General features: G+C 38.0%; 3 protein-coding genes across 10 annotated transcripts in view; 2 read left to right on the top strand and 1 right to left on the bottom strand.

Moving 5' to 3' along the window:
* The first annotated feature begins 1,340 nt into the window (after positions 1–1,340).
* On the top strand, positions 1,341–7,493 carry slc10a4 (solute carrier family 10 member 4). Its single transcript, XM_056259830.1, has 3 exons — positions 1,341–2,044; positions 2,777–2,987; positions 6,300–7,493. Exons 1-3 carry the CDS (start codon positions 1,515–1,517, stop codon positions 6,843–6,845), a joined length of 1,287 nt encoding a protein of 428 aa, XP_056115805.1. The 5' UTR covers positions 1,341–1,514; the 3' UTR covers positions 6,846–7,493.
* Positions 7,494–8,903: 1,410 nt separating this feature from the next.
* Positions 8,904–11,608, top strand: zar1 (zygote arrest 1). Its single transcript, XM_056259829.1, has 4 exons — positions 8,904–9,638; positions 9,814–9,906; positions 10,038–10,112; positions 11,264–11,608. The coding sequence occupies exons 1-4, from the start codon at positions 8,985–8,987 to the stop codon at positions 11,405–11,407; spliced, it is 966 nt and encodes a 321-aa protein (XP_056115804.1). The 5' UTR covers positions 8,904–8,984; the 3' UTR covers positions 11,408–11,608.
* Positions 11,609–13,866: 2,258 nt separating this feature from the next.
* The window catches only part of fryl (furry homolog, like), a 144,129-nt gene continuing 137,356 nt past the window's right edge, over positions 13,867–20,639 (bottom strand). For 6 of the 8 annotated variants that reach the window (XM_056259821.1, XM_056259815.1, XM_056259817.1 and 3 more), the window contains 4 exons: positions 19,049–19,066; positions 18,188–18,298; positions 15,374–15,567; positions 13,867–14,570 (listed from right to left, as the gene is read on the bottom strand). In XM_056259821.1, coding sequence (XP_056115796.1) covers positions 14,267–14,570; positions 15,374–15,567; positions 18,188–18,298; positions 19,049–19,066 — 627 coding nt within the window. In that variant the 3' untranslated portion in view covers positions 13,867–14,266. The remainder of the gene's footprint in view (positions 14,571–15,373; positions 15,568–18,187; positions 18,299–19,048; positions 19,067–20,639) is intronic. The other 2 variants (XM_056259816.1, XM_056259822.1) reach the window with 1 other exon arrangement.

Raw genomic sequence — 20,639 nt, 5'->3', positions numbered from 1 at the left:
AGAGAAAACCCGTCACTTATGTAAATAATGAGTAGCCTACATCTGGACATGCCTGAAGGGTGAAAGTACACAAGACATTTCCTAAAAGAAAAGTATATCAAATTTAAAGTATAGGTGGTTACACGGGTGTTGTATTAATAAAAGTGGAATAATAAATTGTGTAATTTGTCAAAATATCAAATTTGAATGTAAACTGAGGAAATGTTTATATGGAACGCTTTATAACAGTCAAGTATTAGATCAATACATGTAAATGATTGATGTTTTGGCAGGAGCATCAGCATTGCACAATGAACAAGAGGTTGCACAACAAAATGTTCTACACAAATGGACACCTTTTAATTTCAAATTTTGTTATATATAACAACTGTCCCAGTGATTTGTTTATTCCTGGTGAAATGTTCACTTGTGCTTAAAAGACATCTGGTCAGCCACGACACATCCGGGGTTTATTAATGATGCAGCATTATTTGAGCTAGTAATAATTAGTTAAACAGTTTATTTTGGTTATTATAATGTGTTACTGAGGAAAGTTAGCTTTTTAATGTTGTATTTTTAAGCTATTATCGTTGTTGTTGTTTAATATTTTTTTACGTGAACTGATTTTATTGAAATTTCAACATAGGGGAAAACAGAGTTACAAATCCGATACATAATAATTGAATAGACATACTTACATCTTACTATTCCATCAATTGTCTTTTTCCAACAACAGAGATGTTGTTGTTGTTGTTGTTATTCTTTGGGCTATATAAATTAATCGTAAAAAAAAATCTGTCAGTTGAAAACAATCTAATATTTGGTAGGCTACAATTGACATACATTTTACTTGAGATATTTTCCAAATAGAGTATAAGAACTTTAATTGTAGGCTATTGTCAATACAAACAGGTATACGACAATCCATATGAACAAGACTATCGAACAGGCTATTTGAAGAATTTTAAACAATGTAAACAATTAACGAAATTTGAGGCCAAAATGATTTATGGTGAACATTAGATGGCCCTAAAATTTAACGGTTTCCTTAGCTATATTTAAGTTTTTTCCCCCCACCTAAACATGTTGATCTTTGTCAGTATGCTCTTTATTGGTAATTCTGACCTAATGAAAATAAAGACATTCATTAAATTATTAGCTACTAAGTGCATGACACAGAATTGAAATAAAGATCCTAACATATTAGTGCGGAATAACAAACGTTTAAGTTCCAACGGTCATGTTCCAATCCAGTTTCAACGAATTTCTCCAGAAATGTGTCTTTGTGATCAGTTTCTGAGGTAATTGTTGTGGCTGGAGCCTGTAATGGCTCTTGGTGACGCGCGCGCTACGCCAAACCCCTCCCGGTGACACCGCGCGCTCAGCGCTGGACATCCTAGTGTCCCTAAGTCACTGCTGACAGACTTACAATGATCCTGCGCCGCTAGGGGACCGCGCGCCTTTATCATCAGGTCAAGGAGATACTCGCGGAGACTGAAGGTTCATTTGGAGAGCTGCAGTGCTCTAGAGACGCGATGGAGACCTCCAGCAGCGTGCCAAACACCGCCGCGCTCACGCGACTTCTGAACTTCACAGAGGACCCAGCCAGCTTCTCGGAGAAGCCTCCCATGGCAGAGTTGCGCGCCACAGAAGAGCCGCTGTCTCTCGTGCTCAGCAGCTTCAGGACTGACGTGGCTCCAGCGGGGCTCCTGGCGGGTCCATTCTCGCCCTCTGAAGAGCCCACTCACCTGATTGTGGCTTTCTGGGATTCACCATTGAGTCACTGGATTAATGTGTTTGTTGGCTTTGTCCTGTGCTTCACCATGCTGGGGCTGGGCTGCACGGTGGAGCTCAGTCAGCTGGGCGAGCACATCCGAAAGCCCATAGGAGTCCTGCTGGCGGTGCTGTGCCAGTTTGTCCTCATGCCCCTCATCGCCTTCCTCCTGGCTCTGGCCTTCTCCCTCAATGATGTGGCCGCTATGGCTGTGCTGCTTTGCGGCTGCTGCCCTGGAGGAAACCTCTCCAACATCATGTCATTGCTGGTCAACGGCGAGATGAACCTCAGGTAGCTATGATGTCTATTACATCCGTCTGGTGATCAACTACACTCTTAAAAATAAAGGCTTCAAAGGGATTGTGTTTTGTTTTGTTGTTGCTGCATTGATGCCATTAAAGAACCATTATTGGTTTCCCAAAGAACCTTTCAGTAAACAGTTGTTAAAAGAACCATTATTTTTTAGTTAAGAACATCTTAATCTAAAGAACCTTTTCCCACTATAACGAACCTTTTGTGGAATGTAAAGGTTCGATGAATGTTAAAAGTTCTTCGTGGAACCACCGATGACAATAAATAATCTTTGTTTTTAAGAGTGCATAAAAATGTTTGTGAAAAAAGATTGTGATATTATAAAATATTGTGAGAATATGTTATTAGGCTCATTAAAGAAAAACTGTATAGGCTATCACACCTAAAATGCGAAGAAATGTATATGTGAATATACAGATATGTCACAGAAAATAAAAAAAAATATTGTGAGAATGTCAACAATAAAAAAAGATGATAATGTGTTAAAAAATATTTAATTTTAAATATGTATGGATTTTTGGACATTACACATAATTGTGGTTTAATATTTGTCAGTAGGCCTATTAATCTCTTTTCATTCTGACCAAATTACAATATCGAGAGATAATGACACTGAGTGCATAACACATAAATTAAATAAAGGTCAGAATAACGCGTCAACTGTTTGCCTGACTTGGTAATACATTGCTTTTGGTGGGTTTTGTTTTCCAGCATCGTCATGACCATCTCGTCCACTGTCCTGGCGCTCGTGCTCATGCCGCTGTGTTTGTGGATGTACAGCCGCGCTTGGATCAACACACCCGTGGTCAACCTTCTGCCCTTCGGCGCGATCATTCTCACTCTCTGCAGCACCCTCATTCCCATCGGGCTCGGGGTCTGGCTCAGACAGCGCTATGCTCGAGTGGCAGAAATCATCATTAAGGTGACTAAATGCAAAAAAACAAAAACATGTTCAGTTGTCTAACAGTGGTTCAAGGTAGGGCCACAGCTGCTCGCATTTCCTATTAGGAAAAGGAAACTGAAACATCAGACAGTTGATTTAGAGGAGTCACTAGTGGAATATCTTCATCATAAGAAAATATTTTAGAATTATGATTATGCTGAATTATGCTGTCTTTTCTTAAATATCACTGGTGATGGATTATCATATGTGGTCTTAACGTCCACAATCTCTGCGCCATTAGGAGACTGAAGTGGCGTCACATGGGTTCCTCCTTCAGTTGAGCTTATCTAAGAACAGCCTGGTCAGAAGAGCACGGTGGCGACTGTGAGATAGAGAGGCGGAGGGGTGGGGGTGACAGAGTGTGTGATAAAGGAATAGAGGCTGTTGGGGGGTGGGTGCGACGGGAAAGTGGAGTGCATAAAAGTGGGCTGATTTGTCACTCATCATGGCTTGCACTTTTCTCCTAGTAGTGTCATCATGTCTGTCTGTGCCATTCACTCTTTTCAGGATTTATTCCCCAGGCCATACATACCTAAATATGTCACATCAATTGTTCCCAGACTTATTAATGAAAACCCTTTACGGCTAATTGCTGCCCGCTGAATCCTGTTACACAGTGCCATCTTCACAGCAGTTCCTCTCGACCAGGGTAATGTCTACCAAGTACATCACATTGTTTTCGTAAACAAAAACTGACTAAAACGATTGGTCAAAAAACCTTCGTAAACTGAAATAAAATAAAATTGTCGTAAGAAATTAAAAACTAAAACTAAGCGAAACTAACAACTGAAAACAAAACTAACTGAAATAAAATAATTAGCAAAAATAAATAATCATTTTTGTAATTAAAGGTAGGGTAGGCAGTTTGTTTTATAAACACTTTTTGTTATACTGGTTGAAACTCTCTCAATATAATGATATAAATAAATCATAGAAGTGGTCTTAATATTAAAACGTGCACATATCTTCTGTGGAAGTCACAGGACCAAAACATTTTTGCCAAATCATTGCAGTTGGTCCGAATGCAATGATACGATGTCCAGCCTGTCAACATTTCCATACCTCCGCGCACCCTGCTCGCGCAGACATCACACATCATCAGCACGTCCCATGAGGCTATGCAGAGCTGTAGCAAACAGCCATACTGTCTATGCAAACACCCCCTAAACAGCAGCCGGCTTACGAGATGGCAACCCGTGACGTTCTACCTGGAGGTCATTGTCAAAATAACGATCAGATCAAAGGCGGCAGGGCTTAATGTTCACTGAAGATAAGTGTGAATTCCAACACAACGCTTTTAGTTTTTACAGTGAAAGAGTGTGTGCCTAGGTAATACTGGAAGTAGCTAAACATTTAACTCTTTCCCCGCCAGCGTTTTTTTTTTTTTTTTTTTTTTAAAGTTGCCTCCAGCATTTTTGATAATTTTCACAAAATTTTCATGGCCCCCAGAATATTTTGTTGTATGAATATCTGAACATGCAATATATCAAAAGAAAGAACAAACCTTTTGCTTTAAAAAAAAGAAAAAGTTAATACTAAAGTTTTCTATAAACACTGGAATGTGGGTAAGTTTAATAAAAAAAAGCAACATTTTGAGCAAAAAGGTGAGAATATTGTGTTTTTGTCAAAGACTACTAACCAATCACGTCAACGTGTGATTTTTTAAAAATGTATTTGTTTATTTGAAAAGGGACAATGTACACTGATCAACATTCAGAACAAATGTAAGCGTACCCGAGTTAGCCACAGGCTAGTTTTCATCGGCAGTCCCCTTGCCAGATGTTTTTCGGCATCTTAAAATAGTAAACTACGAGTGGATCTCTAAGCTGGTGTGAGTGAGTGGAGGCGCGGCTAATTTGCATATTTATAGAATCAGGTATACTAAATGAGGCAAGGGTGTAGAGTTACATTCAAGATATTTTAAGGCATGAATACATTTTTTACAAGGAAAAAAACTTTTACATGTCATTTTGGTGATCAAAGATGAGTTTTAAGGGATACAGTTATTGACTAAAGTGGGACTTGAATATGAATGAGTTTGTCTGAATGTTTCATAATTATTATTTTTTTATAGTAATTTATACTTTACTATACTTTTAATTTGTATTTGTTTGGTTCTTTGTTCAATCTCAAACCATTATTTTATTTTTTAAATATTAAGAGGTTTGCATAAGAGTTAACTGTGAACTGTGCAAACATTAAACTTTGCTAAAATAATTGTCTTGCTTTGGTCTACGCTGGAAATATTCTGTTAACTCTGCTAAACTATAATTACCAAAACTAAAACTGAAACTAAATATCTAAAAACTAAATAGAAATGTGTTCACAAAATAAATTGTTTTACTAAAAATAACAAAACCATTAATGAAACTAACCAAAACTGAACAAGTTTTAGATGAAAGCAAATTTGCAATTTTATAGCAAAATTGAAAAACTACAATAACCTTGGGATTGGTTGTTTAAGGATAGCTTAATGTTTAAAATATTTAGAAATTGTCTCCCTTAGAAAAATTGTGAGAATATGTCCATTAAAAAAAAAATATATATATTGTGAAAATAAAGTATTGATTAAAAAAATAATATTGTAATAATAAGTCCATTAGACCCATATAATAAAATAAGAATATTGTAAGAATATGCCCATTACACCCAGAATATAAAGTAAAAAATATTTTGATTATACACAGAAAATACAATCAAAATATTGTGCAAATACATTACGTCCATTAAAAAATAATATTGTGATAATAATGTCCATTAGATCCATATAATAAAATAAAAATATTGTGAGAATATGTCCATTACACCTAGAAAATATTGCAGATTCTGTTTGCTAAATAACTCAAATAAACTAAATGGATCAATAGCCTGTATAAATTCTGATGAGAAATTTCAAGGAGATCTGTATGACAGTTTGACCCTTGTATATGTCTGTATGACACTTACTATTCAACAATATTATTGATCTGCCTGCATTATATGAGAACTGATCTGAGCTGGACGATGACATCACGGTTTTCTCCAGAGCGGCTATATTTGTAAATGAACTAAATGAATAACCTTTTTCAACAAAACTGAACCATCACTGAACTTACTTAAGCTGGTCTATGACGCTATTTCCTTCTTGACCTGCTGTACAGCAGAAACAAACTCTGTTGCATTATTTCCCTGTTATCACTGTAAAGCTGCTTTGAAACAATCTGTATTGTAAAAAGCTCTAATATAAATAAAGGTGACTTGACTTGACTGTGTGTAAGATTTACCAGCCTATGCTTTGTGCTTGTGCTCCAGGTGTCTCTGTGGTCTCTCCTGGTCACTCTGCTGATGCTCTTCATCATGACTGGAACTATGCTGGGCCCGGAGCTGCTGGCCACCATCCCTGCCTCCGTCTACCTGGTGGCCGTGCTCATGCCCATGTCCGGCTACGCAGCAGGATACGGCCTGGCCACGCTCTTCGACCTGCCCCCCAACAGTCGGAGGACTGTGTCTTTAGAAACCGGATGTCAGAACGTGCAGCTCTGCACAGCCATCCTGAAGCTGGCGTTCCCTCCGCAGCTGATGGGAGGCATGTATATGTTTCCTCTGCTGTACGCACTCTTCCAGGCAGCAGAGGCTGGCATCTTCATTCTGGTTTACCGCATGTACAGGACAGAGGTACTACATAAACAGGACCTCATGCAGGATGATGATGATGATGATACAAACATATCCTACAAGAGAATGAAAGAAGAAGATGATGTGCCGTTTGATTCTATCTATGGTGCGGTAACAGTGAGCGATCCCAATGTCATTGTGCTAGAGTCACAGGATGGTGTTGGAAGCCCCACGCCTGTATAAGGGGACAAAAACAACCGACTTGAGACTCACTATAGACACAGGACCTGCATATTTACATTAGGATTTATTCATGTCATCACTCACTGTTGAATTTATGACTAATTACTCACAGCATTCTAACTAATATGTGCCAAAAAGGATTGCAAGACTGTGAAATTGGAAACTAATATCATCATGACATCACACAGTGGCGATACTGAATTTGAATATCCCGAGCCAATATTTGAAATCTTTATCTAAACACACTAGCCAGATATTACAATTCAATGGCATTTTCTGAATTAGCATAAAATATATGCCAAATTCAAAAACAAATGCACATGCTGGGGGAGATTTATTAATAAAAAAATATTTAAAAAAATTAATAATACCATTTTTAGACAAATATAATTATTATGTTAAATAGATAATTCTATATCATTCTTAAATTATATAAAACTATACATATATATACACACACAGAGAGAGAGGTTTATGTCTATGTAAATTATATATTTTTAGTTCAGAGAATTCATTCATACATTCATTCAAATAATGTAAAAGACATTTTCAGAGTGTCATGGATGTATGCAAATCCACCATTAATATAGATTTATGCTGCTGTTTGTAAATGAATCCTGCTATTACCCCAGTAAAAGGATTACATTGGCTTATTTGATTATGTGGACCCAGAGGATGAGAAGACTGATTCACATCCCACGACTTATATTGCACATCACCCACTGTCAGTCTGTTTGTGATTCCAAAACATTTTTTTTTTAGATTATTGCTTCAAAAATAGTGGAATTTTACAGGATTACCACTGCTTGATATGACCGATACCAAAGGCTACAACCACATGTCAGCGTCAGACCAAATCTGGTTTTGGAAAACAGGAAAAGCCTACGGCAATAAAAACACACTTTATTTAAAATAAGGTTTATTCTAGAAAAGTGATTATGTTCTAGTTTCCTTCTGAAAATATCCAAATACGCAATCCATCTCTGTAATCGAAATGAAAATATTGTACATGTTTATCAGAATATAAGAAAACGCCTGCAAGATGAATAAATGTTTACAGCAAGCATCTAATATTATTATTTTTGTTCCTCCAATATCAATGCCAGACTCTGGTTTAAAAGTGATTTTATATACACTCACAAAAAACTACAACTTTATATTAATCTAATATTTATTATTTAACATTAAAACAGTATTGGTTTTTAGTAATAGGACAACTGAAGTGGCAAACAATAGGCAGAATTTGTGAATATATATATATATTTTTAAATAATACAATTTAGTGCTATGTATTTAAATTGAATTATTATGCTATTCAGTAAAATGGAAGCCATTTTTATTTTATTTTTTTAGTCAAATACTGTGCTTATGCCACTGGTGCAAACTACTTCTGTCTGTATTTCCACCTGGGTATTAAGCACAAATTCAGACTTTTCTAAAATGACTGCTGCCATCATGATATTTTCAAGATCAGGGGGCATTTTAGGAATATTAATAAGATTATCAAAAGATCAACCACAATCTGCAATGACCTTTACACAGAAAGTAGTACAAATAGAATTGTCCCTTTTCTTAAAGGAGCGACATCCATTGCTGTAAATTAGGGGACACAACTTCTAACAATATAATATGTATTTTTAAATAAATTCTATATTGACATTATAACTAGTTTGTGTTAAAATGTTATATTGTTGCAAATTGCAATTACATCCAAGGACAGCTCTTTGATGTAGGCTATGTTGAGAACTGCACATTATGTTACAAGTGAAATCTCTCAAATTCAATGAAATATGTATTTTAAAAGTATAATATGGAACTGTCCATTACTAATTAAGATGATCCATCTGGTCAAGATGTGTAGACCTGCTTGGACAAACAAGCACTGACTGGTCTAAGCTAAACACAAATGTTCTTAAAACAGCTAACAATTTAAATCGTATTTTCCAACAAGAATTATACATGTTTGTTACTTTTTCCGGTCTGGAAAATCCCTTTTGAAAAGTCCCTGATATTTTCGGATTTTTTCACTAAACCGTGTGAATCCCGTTAATTGGGGTTAATTAACCACCTGACCTCAATCTGTGTCATTGTGTCTACTTAACCTGCCGCAATGCGTTTTACATTCGGCTAAGCGAAAAAATGGCTATGTATGGTAACGAGACAGTCGACAACTATCTTTACTCTTCTTACAATCCTTATTCTTACAAAAACCCCAAGTTCAAGAGCTGGAGACAGAAAGCTTACTTTGCCAACTGCGGTGAGGGCGAGAACTACTTCGATAATTACCATAGGGCGCAGCTCAAGTCCATATTGTCTCAGATCAACCCAAACCTCACCCCGCGTCTGAGGAAAGCCAACACCAAAGACATCGCGGTCCAGGTCAACCCGAAGACCGACGCGTCCATCCAGTGCTCTCTGGGCCCGCGGACCCTTCTGGCCCGGAAGCGTGATGCCCTGCGCCAGCGGCGGCAGGAGGTCCAGACCCCCGGGAGCCCCATCAGCGGCGGCGTCCGGTTCCCGCGCACTCAAGCCGTGTATTCCCCGGTCGAGTCCAGGAGACTAGTGTCCCTCTTCAGAGAGGAGGAGGAGGAGGACACGGAGACGGTGGACCGCGCTGAGAAGGTGGAAAGTGCTGAGAGAGACGAACGCAAAGAGAGTGAGGAGAGCGTGAACGAACCGCTTAGTCCAGAAAAAAATGAAAACAAACAGACGGAAACAAATGAGGAGAACAGAAACGAGCCAGTGAAAACCGGACAAAACGAACCCAAGTCCAAGGCTCGTGTGAGATTCCAGGTTAGGGGAAGTTGATTATCCTTGACGCAAAATCATGTCTGTTTTTTCCCCACTGAATTTAAAGTGCAATTGAATATTAATTATATTAGATTACATTTACAAATGGAGTAGGCCTACCTTCTAAAAACAAGGTGGATGCAGTTTTTCAGCAGTGTGTTAACTTGTTTTAATGTAGTTTTTGGAGCAGAAGTATGGCTTCTATCATTGCAAAGACTGCAACCTGCGCTGGGAAAGTGCTTATGTGTGGTGTGTCCAAGGCACAAATAAGGTAATAGATGGCTACATATTTTAATTTGCATGCATAGCCCAATTAAATGTTAAACAGACACACCGATGTTTTCCCCCTCTGTTGTTGCAAGTGTATCGCTATTGATTCACGCTTTACTGTCTCTCTCAAAGGTTTATTTCAAGCAGTTTTGCAGAACATGTCAGAAATCATTCAATCCATACCGGGTTGAAGACATAACCTGTCAGGTAAGCCAGTCCTGCCGTTGTTCTCAACTAGAGGGCCTGAGGCTTTCTATGGGACCACAGCAAACTTCCAAGGGTGTAGAAGTAAAAACAAAACACAAAAATGATGCTTAAAATGGCTTAAATGAAGGTTCAACACTTAAAGGGATAGTTCACTTTGAAATTAATTTTTGGTATGTTTTAGCTTACCTCAAGGGCATCCAAGATGTAGGTGTCTTTGTTTCCGCAGAAGTTTCAATTTTGATATTTTTAGGTCAAACCGTTCTTGTCTGTCAGTCATATAATGCAGGTCTATGGTCACCACCTCAAAGAGCATGCACAGAGAAGTCCAAATTAAACATGATTTAATGACTCGTAAATGTAAGTACACACATTGATGGCCTCAGACATGAAACGAGCGGTTTGTGTGAGAAAACGAACAGTATTTATATCGTTTTTACCTCTTGTAACCACAGCCACGTCCAAGTGATCTGAGGGCGCGGGCGCTTCGGTCTGCGCAGGCGCCGGAAGTGATCTAAATATGGTTGTGAAAAAAATTCAACGTTGTCTGTTGATATACAGGAAATCGCAATGGAAGACGATTTTGATATATCTAAATATGTTTAGATCTTCACAGTGAAAGGTAACACTTCCGAAATCTGTGTAAACAATGAGTGACGTACACTCACGAGAGATCACTTCCGGCGCTTGCGCAGACCGAAGTTTAGCCTCACGTGGCTGTGGTTACAAGAGGTAGAAATGATATAAATACTGTTCCTTTTCTCAAACACTTACATTTACGAGTCATTAAATCATGTTTAATTTGGACTTCTCTGTGCATGCTCTGAGGTGGTGACCATAGACCTGCATTATATGACTGACAGACAAGAGTTTGACCTAAAAATATCAATTGAAACTACTGCGGAAACAAAGACACCTACATCTTGGATGCCCTTGAGGTAAGCTAAAACATACCAAAAATTAATTTCAAAGTGAACTATCCCTTTAAACTGATTCAACTTTTAATTTGTCCTCATCAACTGTCCATTTTATCGACGAACCGTCTAGAACTAAACTAGGCATGTTAATAGTTTAGCAGTATTTTATAGATCATATATATATATATATATATATATATATAAACAGTGCACTTTGCATTATATATTCATTTTCAGACTTGTAAGAAGACTCGCTGCACATGTCCTGTAACATCACGTCATGTGGACCCCAAAAGACCTCACCGGCAGGATCTGTGTGGCCGCTGCAAAGGCAAGCGGCTCTCCTGTGACAGCACATTCAGCTTCAAATACATCATTTAGCACCGCTGTGCTCAGGCTTTGTTGTTGCCCAGCTGGATTGTCCACTTCAGTCTCTGCATCCTCGCTCCACAAATACTGCAGTGGGGAGGCAGGTCCATCAGTCTCTACAGTCTCATTTGTTTTTGTTTTGCTTTAATTTGTACAGTACTTGCAGTAACTGCAGGTGTCAATTCTGAAAAATAAAAATGGCAATTACTAGCACATCTGGAACCAAAGTTTTATGTGAATGCTTTGCGGAAGGATGATTTGAATGGCTCCTTTTAGGGTACGTTTACACAACAACGATGTACTAAAACAGAAGTTTTATCTTTGTGTTTTTCACGTACAGATGACAACGTTGTCAAAACTATAACCATTCACACAGGTCCGTGAAAAGGATTAATAACACTGTATTCATGCCAGTAGTTGTCACTCTGTCAAGAAACCCTATGCGTAAACTGAACATGTAATGCACGTTGACGCTTTTACAAATTTGCATTTTACACGGAGATAACCGCATCTTTTTCAAAAGTTAGCATTTTTTAGGCCTTCAAAACATTGTTATAAATGAACTGCCAAACACACAAGTTCAGTTGACTCATGTCTGTTCATTTTAAGCTTATTCTTTAAAAAGCTAAACACTTTTAACGGATACTTTTTGATATACTGTAGCTTCTAAAATTGCATAATCCAGAGGTCATGCAGAACACAAGTGCACATTTTACAACTTCGAAGCTTAATTTATATAAAAAAAACCCCCAAAAAACTGCACCATTTCATGTAACTTAAATTCAAGTTTCAATGAAATGGGTTTGTACAGTGGTTAAGAACCTAAATTGAATTAACAAATGGTTTGCATATTTAACCATTGTGGTTAGTTTGGTAACTTTAAAATAATGCAAAACCAGTAATTTGGGTATTTATGCAATGTATGGGGTTGTTACCAAAAAAAAAAACCCGATTCAAAGTTTCACCTACTACAGAACCTGAAAAATACCAATTCACACCAAGGATAATATCTACAGTAGAACTGTAACTGTACTGACACAAAGGAACAACACTGTTGGAATCCATTTCTGAACAATTTATTCCAGCTGATGAACAATAACTTTAAAGTGTCAGATGACATAACTGCAGCACAGGCTTATAATGTCATCCATTGTTGTGGGCACTAATATAGTTGTACTTGGTATGGAATGAGCAAAAAAAAAAAGAGAACGTACTGCTTATATGGTTAATAACTGGATATCTACAATTAAACACTGAGGGCCGTCAGGAAATGAAAACCAGCCGGAGTTGCTTATAATCAGGTTTTTATTTAACAGTACAGGAAAAAGCAGGTAAATCAGACGACAAACCAGAGAGAAATGTGAGAGGGGGAAACAGAAAAAAGAGATAATGCACCTCTAGATAAAAACTATATTTTTCCAGGTAAATAATATATCCATTAAATAATTAAGAACAGCATTCAAAATGTACCAAACAAGCAACAGAAGAGATCTCTGAGAGGAATGAATACAGTGAACGTTTTATTTCTCAATGTGCCACGACAGATTAAACGGTTCCCCTCTACGTTTGAGGATACCGCTTTTGTCTCTTGGGAGTTCGGCAAGCGAAGTGCAGTGCCTTTCAGAAGCGTCGCAGAGCCCACAAACCCTCAGTGCAGCCCTGAGTCTAGGGTTAAGACAGAGCCAACATGGACAAACACTAGCCCCAGTTTTCCCTCAGCAGGGGCTCCAGCGGGGCCTCGGTGGGGGACTTTGGGCCAACATGGAGATCACAGTGGGTATCAAGGAATGCATATGGCAAAAGCTCGACCTGAGAAGCCGAGCTCGTTCGTCGGGAAATATTGAAGATTAAGGTGGCGTATTATCATAAAGGAGGGCAGCCCATGACTTCCAAACAGCTATTCAACTCGCAATTTTTTTGCATTAGTCGTTACCCTCTACTGAGCTCTCTCTGATTGAACAGTGCATTACACAAATGTACAAGGAAAAATACTGCTTTTACACTATACATTTTCTAAAATATATACAGAGTAAAATAAGTTATTGGTATTTCCATGAGTTGCAGCCAGTTTGCACTTCACCTGTGCATCTCGGTTTGTTAACGTGCATGTATGAGAGAGAACGGGTGTGCAAATATCAGTCCATGTCAAACGCACTCGCACTTAACACTCGTCATCGCACGCGTACACAAGGGTCTATGGTTTCCTACAGGCAGCTACTTATTTGGTTATAGTTTAAGGGTTTTGTAAGAGCGGCCCAGTGAAAGCTGAAAGTTCTCCCCGACGGAGAAAGTTCTCCCCGACGAAGTTAAACAGATAAACCTCTTTAAATGGAGGGTATGGCCCCCCAGCTTACAATTACTTGTTAAATATCCTAACATTTACAACCTAAGACTGTTAAAAAATACAATTCTCAAAAAAATATTTGTTGCAGGCTTTTCTCTTTCAAGCATGCTTTTTGCAATTGACAATGCGAGTCTCGCCGATCCATTGCTATACTCTGATTCTCACAATAACGCTTCAAATCCCATCTCTGCCCCAGTGCATAATGGGGCAGACGGATGTGGATCAGTCTAAAAAAAGGACACTACCCAGAGGTCATAGGTCATTCCGCCAAAAAGCTTCAATTTTAGCATCATTATCGCCCAAGTGTCCCTCCAAATGCTTCTCGACCAGTCCCATTCTTCGTACTTTTTACAACATCTGAAGAGGTTAAACTATTTTGGAGAAAGGGGGGGGAAGAGAAACGCGGTATGTACGTAATAGTTTTGAGTAACTAATGTCCACACATTCTTTAGCCCTTTGAGGTGAAGTCTACGTGAAAATCCCCAAACCCACCACCCCGGAGGAAGAGAGTTGAGTTTGTGAAGCTCTCACAGTCCAGTGATGAGGACTGTGTTTTGAGTGTCGATTTGTGTCTGGATGTGGGCCGTGGGGGTCGGTGACAGGATGCACGTCTGGTGGGTGTGCGGGTGAGTCTGAGCCTGGCAGAGAGCTTCACGGATCTGAAGGTTGAGCTCCATGAGGCGCGTGCTGGCCTGAGAAAGATCCCTGCTGGGGCCCACCACAGCCAAACAGCCCGTCTGACCCAGAGTCTGGTGCCTGAAGTAAATGTGCAGCAGCGTCTGCACGGCATCATCCCTCTCACTGCCAAATATGTCATTAGGCCACAGGCACCTGAGGGAATAAAGAGAAGAAAGAGACATAGAAGGCGCTTTATAGAGGAAAATACATACTGGAATCTATCAGATTTATGCAAAAGAGAACTCGAGGAGGTTAATGGATGGTTAATTAGATTATGGATCCAAACTGGACATGATGTAATAGATGTTGCCAGCAACAAGCAATTTGCCTGTCCACTCTGAAATCGGCCAATCAGAATATGGTTTCTGTTCAACAAGCAAACTATGTAGAGCATGATTTTGGACCACTGAGATTGTACTGTGGGTAGAGCTACTCAGTGTAAATACACAGTAAGTGATTGACAATATGCCACATCGCTTGTCAAGACTGGTTAGGGCAAAAAATTAATAAAAGGATAGAGCTGTTCAATGCGATGTATTGCTTGGTGCTAGTTATATGAGAGGATATAAATGTCCATTTTTTAACAGACTTCTTTCTGGTAATGCATGATGGAATTAAATTGTTTAGTTAACTTAAACCCTGCTGCTTTCTTACAATTGATGGATGGAATCAAGTCTATGCCCTACATTTTTTTTCTTTTTTGATAATCCAATGTACGTCACAATATGGAAGAAAAGATCTGTTGCTACTTCCGTTACATTGCGTCTTTAAAGTCACCTTGAAATCAAAACGGACAATTCTTTTTTTTTTTTATGGAATATTGGCGTTTTTATTATAAATACTTATAAAAACAACCACCAAGTCCCGCCCTATGTTTCACTTGGCTATACATTACAATACGGAAGAAAATACCTGTTGCTACTTCTGTTTTACTGTAACTAATCTGTTTATCATACCTGAAGGCTTTAACTTGTGCGATAGCTGTGCTGAAGTCCCGTGCTCTAAGACTCTCGATAAGTGAGTGGATGGCCGTCTCTGTGTTCGACTGGTCCACCTCAAACTCGCCCACTCCTTCCTGTCCATCACCTACTGACTCCGCCTCCTTCAGACAGCTCTCTAATATGGCCAGCTCCTCTGACATGTTAGTTACCTGAAAAAACACAAGCATGTCATTTTAAATCAACATTTAGTCAATACTCACAAAAAAAAAAAAAAAAACACACCTGAAAACCGACCAATTCGCCAATACAAAATCAATCAGCTGACACACCATTAAAGCACACCATAGTCATGTCATATTAAGCATAAACGCATTGAATTCCTCAGGCAGTGCATATTTAGTCACGTCACCAGCAACATAACAAAACTGTGTCTGCCCCAAGCTGAACATAAGAGAACTGTTATATTCTTTCTACATAACAGAGGTTGCTGAGGTCTGTGTGTGTATGTGTACGGTCTATAAAGTGTAAGTGAGTTTGTATTGATGAGCGATAGGCTGAATGGCTTTGCTCTGGTCTGTGTTAAGCATATCAGTCTCCCTCAGTGAGCTTAATAAAGTTATGCTGCACTAAGAGCATTATTTGCAGTCAGACCTTTATGTGTCCATACTGGCACACATTAACACAAACTACCACAAAATCCAAAAAGAAAACTGACCATCTTCTGTCTATACTTCCTTCCTTCCTTCCTTCCTTCCTTCCTTCCTTCCTTCCTTCCTTCCTTCCTTCCTTCCTTCCTTCCTTCCTTCCTTCCTTCCTTCCTTCCTTCCTTCCTTCCTTCCTTCCTTCCTTCCTTCCTTCCTTCCTTCCTTCCTTCCTTCCTTCCTTCCTTCCTTCCTTCCTTCCTTCCTTCCTTCCTTCCTTCCTTCCTTCCTTCCTTCCTTCCTTCCTTCCTTCCATATAAAGCACCACGATGAGAGTGAATATAGGGAGCTAATAAAGAGCTTTGTGGGCTGGTGTGATAAAAACGGTCTCAGGCTAAATGCCAGTAAGACAAAGGAAATAGTGGTTGATTTTAGTAGACTTCCTCAGAAAGCGGTACCAGTAAACTTAAGAGAGTCAGAAGTTGAGATTGTAACAACGTACAAGTATTTGGGTGTATATCTGAACAACAAGCTCAACTGGTCTTCTGAGATCCTTTGGGGTACGTCAGGTACTACTTAAGACATTCTATGACTCTGTAGTCTCATCTGTGATTTTGTATTCTATCACATGTTGGGGAGGGGGACTGATGGAAAAGGAGAAGAATAAGTTAAATAAACTCATAAAGAAGGCAGGCTCTGTCGTGGGGAGTGTATTACCCACTTTAGAGGAGATAGTGCAGGATAGAATGATTGGGAATCTTTCTCTTATGATCAATCATGACTGTCATCCTCTTAATGAAATATCTCGAGCTTTTGTGAGTACCTACAGCTCAAGATTAATTCATCCACGCTGCTACAAAGAGCGTTTTAGAAAGTCTTTTCTCCCAACCGCAATTAGATTTTATAATCAGTGTTATGTGAGATGATATATATATATTTATGTATTTATTCTGGTCGTATATAATCATGGTGCTTTGAAAAATTGATACTTGAGAACAAGACTTGTTGCTGTTGTGTATGTTGTTTGTTGTTGTTTATTTATTCATTGTATTTCTATGCTGTTGTGACACATAAATTTCCCCCTGTGGATTAATAAAGTAAATCAAATCAAATCAAATCAAATCCATCCATCCATCTGTTCATGTATTGACACGCCATCTTAAAGTTGCAACAATCTTGCCTTGAGATGCTGAAAAAAAGTAGCTATGTGTTGCAATAGTCAAAGATGTCCTTTTAATGTAATTCTACATACAAAAAAGATTGTTCACCAAAAAGATTTTGTCATCAAATCACCCACCCTCATGTCGTTTCAAACCCATAAGGCTTTCATTAATTTTAAAAACACAAATAAAGATATTTTTAATGAAAGCTGAGAGATTTCTGTCTCTCCATTTAAAGTCTTTTTACCAAAACACTGATGCTTCAAAGATTTCAAAAAGACATCATAAAATAAATCCATTCAACTCCAGGTCAGAAATCCAAGTCTTTTGAGGAGACAAACAATTTATATGATAAACAGATTCAATTTATGCTTTTATTCACATATAAACATAGAAGACATCAAATATGTTGACCTCAAGCTCAAATGTGCTTGCTTGACGTGCAAGAACAAATAAGGGTTGTAAGCAAGTATGGCTGAGCTTCCATATTTGATGTACTGTATGTATCTTCATTTGAGTTTCAAAGATGAAAAAAAGTTTTATGGGTTTAGATTAGAATGACATGAAGGTTGATGACAACATTTTTATCTTTTGGGTGAACTAACCCTTCTAAAATGATGGATGCAATAATGTTTCCTGTGTAAACAGTGTCGTGCAAAAAGTCTATTGGTGGAGACAGACAGCAAAGCCAAGATAATGCCTGGAGAACATCTAACCCTCTCATTCAAAACTTCTCATTCATATACAGTCTCACCACTTGTTTACAACTTTTCTCAATCAATAAGCATTCATTGGCTTATCTTTAATTTTATCAACCCATCCTGCCTCTATTTAAAAGGGGTGTGCCAGCTGGGATGTTTTTAAAAAGAAACATTTATCAAGAGAGCAGCTTATTAACATTGTGGGGCCTAAAATCATGGTTACATTCATATCGTTGTCCAGACTATTCTACAATCATATCTTAAGTATCTAATCAAAATATACTATAAGAGCTTCTAACTATACAAGGAAACACAGCAGATACAAACCTCCGCCTCTCTCTTGATGGTGTCCACTCTGCTGATGAGTTTGCAGTAGGCCTGAAAGAGCAGTAGGAGCTGGAAATGGAGTTTATACAGCCGTCGACACAACTCCAGCTCCTAGAGATAGAGATAGAGAGAGAAAGAAAGATCATGACACCATCACCTCAACATCTTCAGCTTCAATCATCAGCACTGTCAGTAGCAAAACAGCATGATCAGATGAACGGACGGCCAGATGAATGATCAAATGGAGGGATAGACAGATAGAAGGATGAACGTCCTGACTTGAGATGGAGAGGAAGGGTTACACCCTGGTGAATCATTTTGTGCAGTATGACTATATATGGTTCCCTAATCAGAACAAAACCCTGAAAGAGTGATGTTTCTGAAAAACTTCAGATTTTAATGGAGTGATCCAAAATATGTCGGTGAGCAGATGGGTTAGATGGAGCATGCAAAAAAGTGCAGGAACAAGGAATCTAAGCTACTTTTCTCTCCCATCCTCCACTCAGCTGTCCATGGACACACTCCATTCACACACTGAATGCATAATATGATTTCTAGAAGCATTTAAACACAGTAACCTTAAATTAGCAAATTAGCATTAGCAAAGTTAACACTAAGTATGCAGAACTAATTTGAAGCATTAAATAATGAATTAATGAAGCTTGTAGTGATGATATATGAATGATCATGAATTGGACACGTCTGTGGTGTTGTTAAGAGATCAGACGTAGGGGTTGTTCTGAATTCTGATTGGTTGAAGATGATTATACAGATGTATCAGTGAAGAATAGATGAATGCTCAGTGTGCGTGGCTGAATAGAAAAGATTGCGACAGGCTCTAAAATACAATAAATAACTTACTGCTAGCATTTCCATTTGCTAAGCAAGAAGGACAGCCGGTCACAAAAAAAAGAGGAAACACAGGAAATGAGAGAAAGACCAAAAATTAGTGAGCTCACAACACCCCAAGACCACCACAAGAGAGAGAGAGAGAGAGAGAGAGAGAGAGAGAGAGAGAGAGAGAGAGAGAGAGAGAGAGAGAGAGAGAGAGAGAGAGAGAGAGAGAGAGAGAGAGAGAGAGAGAGAGAGAGAGAGAGAGAGAGAGAGAGAAATATTGCTCTGTTGATAATTAACAAATGACATAAAGGTTGCAGTCACATGCAATGCATTCGGGGAGAAATTACTTTGAACATATTTTCCCTTTTTATGCACACTCAAACATACGTAACGTACCTAAATATATGCAAAATAGACAGAAAAGCATGAGAGAGATTGAAACCAATGCAAGTAAGAGAGAGAAATGTTGGCAGAAATCATTTCCACTGTGGCATCACAAAACCTGACTTTAAAGCTATGACGTTGCAGAGAAAATAAAGATGCTAGATTAACATTAATCTAGATTAATAAATGCTGTAAATAATGTAAGTTTATGATACCTAATGTATTTAAATAATGTTAACGGATTGAGTCTAATTGAAAAGTGTTACCAAAGCTACCAAAATCATAATTCTCACACTAGATATGAGCAGGAACAGACAGAATCTACAACACCATTCAAACGTTTGGGGCTGGTAAGATTTAATAATATATATATACACTACCGTTCAAAAGTTTGGGGTCGGTACGATTTTAAATACTTTTAAAAGAATTCTCTTCTGCTAACCATGGCTGCGCTTATTTGATTAAAAATACAACAAAAATCAGTTATAGTATTAAATATTATTCCAGTGTAAATCAGCTGTTTTCTGTGTGAATATATAGTAAAGTGTAATTTATTCCTGTGATCAAAGCTGAATTTTGTAACATTATAAATGTCTTTACTGTCACTTTCGATCAAATTAATTATTCCTTGATAAATAAAAGTATTGATTTCTTTCCTACAAAAAATAAAAATAAAATTCTCACTGACCCCAAACTTTTGAACGGTAGTGTATATATATATATATATATATATATATATATATATATATATATATATATATATATATATATATATATATATTTTTTTTTTTTTTTAAGAAGTCTCCTATGCTCACCAAGGCTGCATTTATTTGATATAAGATACATCTAAACAGTAATATAAATATTATTTAATATATTTTAAAATGCAATTAATTCCAGTGGTGGCAAAGCTGAATTTTTAGCAGTCATTATTCCAGTCTTTTGGGGGGGATCCTGCTAAATTGTGTGGATGAGAGGGATGTGCAGAACTTTTAACATTTAAAAAAGACATATACATACTGTAGAAATCTGTGGTGAGTTTGGCTTGCACAGATTCTGTGTGGATCTGGTTATGAGTGGTAGAAAGCTGTGAAAATCAGTTGCCCTCGAATCACCTTTGCCTACACTCTTACAGATGTTCTTAAATTCTTATTTATTTCTCAGAGATAAATAGAAATATTGAGAGCACAAATGTTCACGTTTGCATGCTGAAAAAGACATGCAGTGATGT

The sequence above is a fragment of the Rhinichthys klamathensis genome, unplaced genomic scaffold, assembly GCF_029890125.1.
Source record: "Rhinichthys klamathensis goyatoka isolate OS25496 unplaced genomic scaffold, OSU_Roscu_1.1 h1tg000170l_1, whole genome shotgun sequence".
Taxonomy (NCBI): Eukaryota; Metazoa; Chordata; class Actinopteri; order Cypriniformes; family Leuciscidae; genus Rhinichthys; species Rhinichthys klamathensis.
The sequence above is the reverse complement of the archived record's forward strand: the minus strand, read 5'-3'. Positions and strand labels throughout refer to the sequence as shown.

What these genes read in the sequence shown, in the direction of transcription:
- zar1 (XM_056259829.1), top strand. Translation starts at nt 8,985, where the DNA reads ATGGCTATGTATGGTAACGAGACAGTCGACAACTATCTTTACTCTTCT. An exon ending in AGGCTCGTGTGAGATTCCAG is followed by an intron (nt 9,639 to 9,813) that starts GTTAGGGGAAGT and finishes GTTTTAATGTAG; the next exon opens with TTTTTGGAGCAGAAGTATGG. An exon ending in TTGAAGACATAACCTGTCAG is followed by an intron (nt 10,113 to 11,263) that starts GTAAGCCAGTCC and finishes ATTCATTTTCAG; the next exon opens with ACTTGTAAGAAGACTCGCTG.
- slc10a4 (XM_056259830.1), top strand. Translation starts at nt 1,515, where the DNA reads ATGGAGACCTCCAGCAGCGTGCCAAACACCGCCGCGCTCACGCGACTT. An exon ending in AACGGCGAGATGAACCTCAG is followed by an intron (nt 2,045 to 2,776) that starts GTAGCTATGATG and finishes TTTGTTTTCCAG; the next exon opens with CATCGTCATGACCATCTCGT. An exon ending in TGGCAGAAATCATCATTAAG is followed by an intron (nt 2,988 to 6,299) that starts GTGACTAAATGC and finishes CTTGTGCTCCAG; the next exon opens with GTGTCTCTGTGGTCTCTCCT.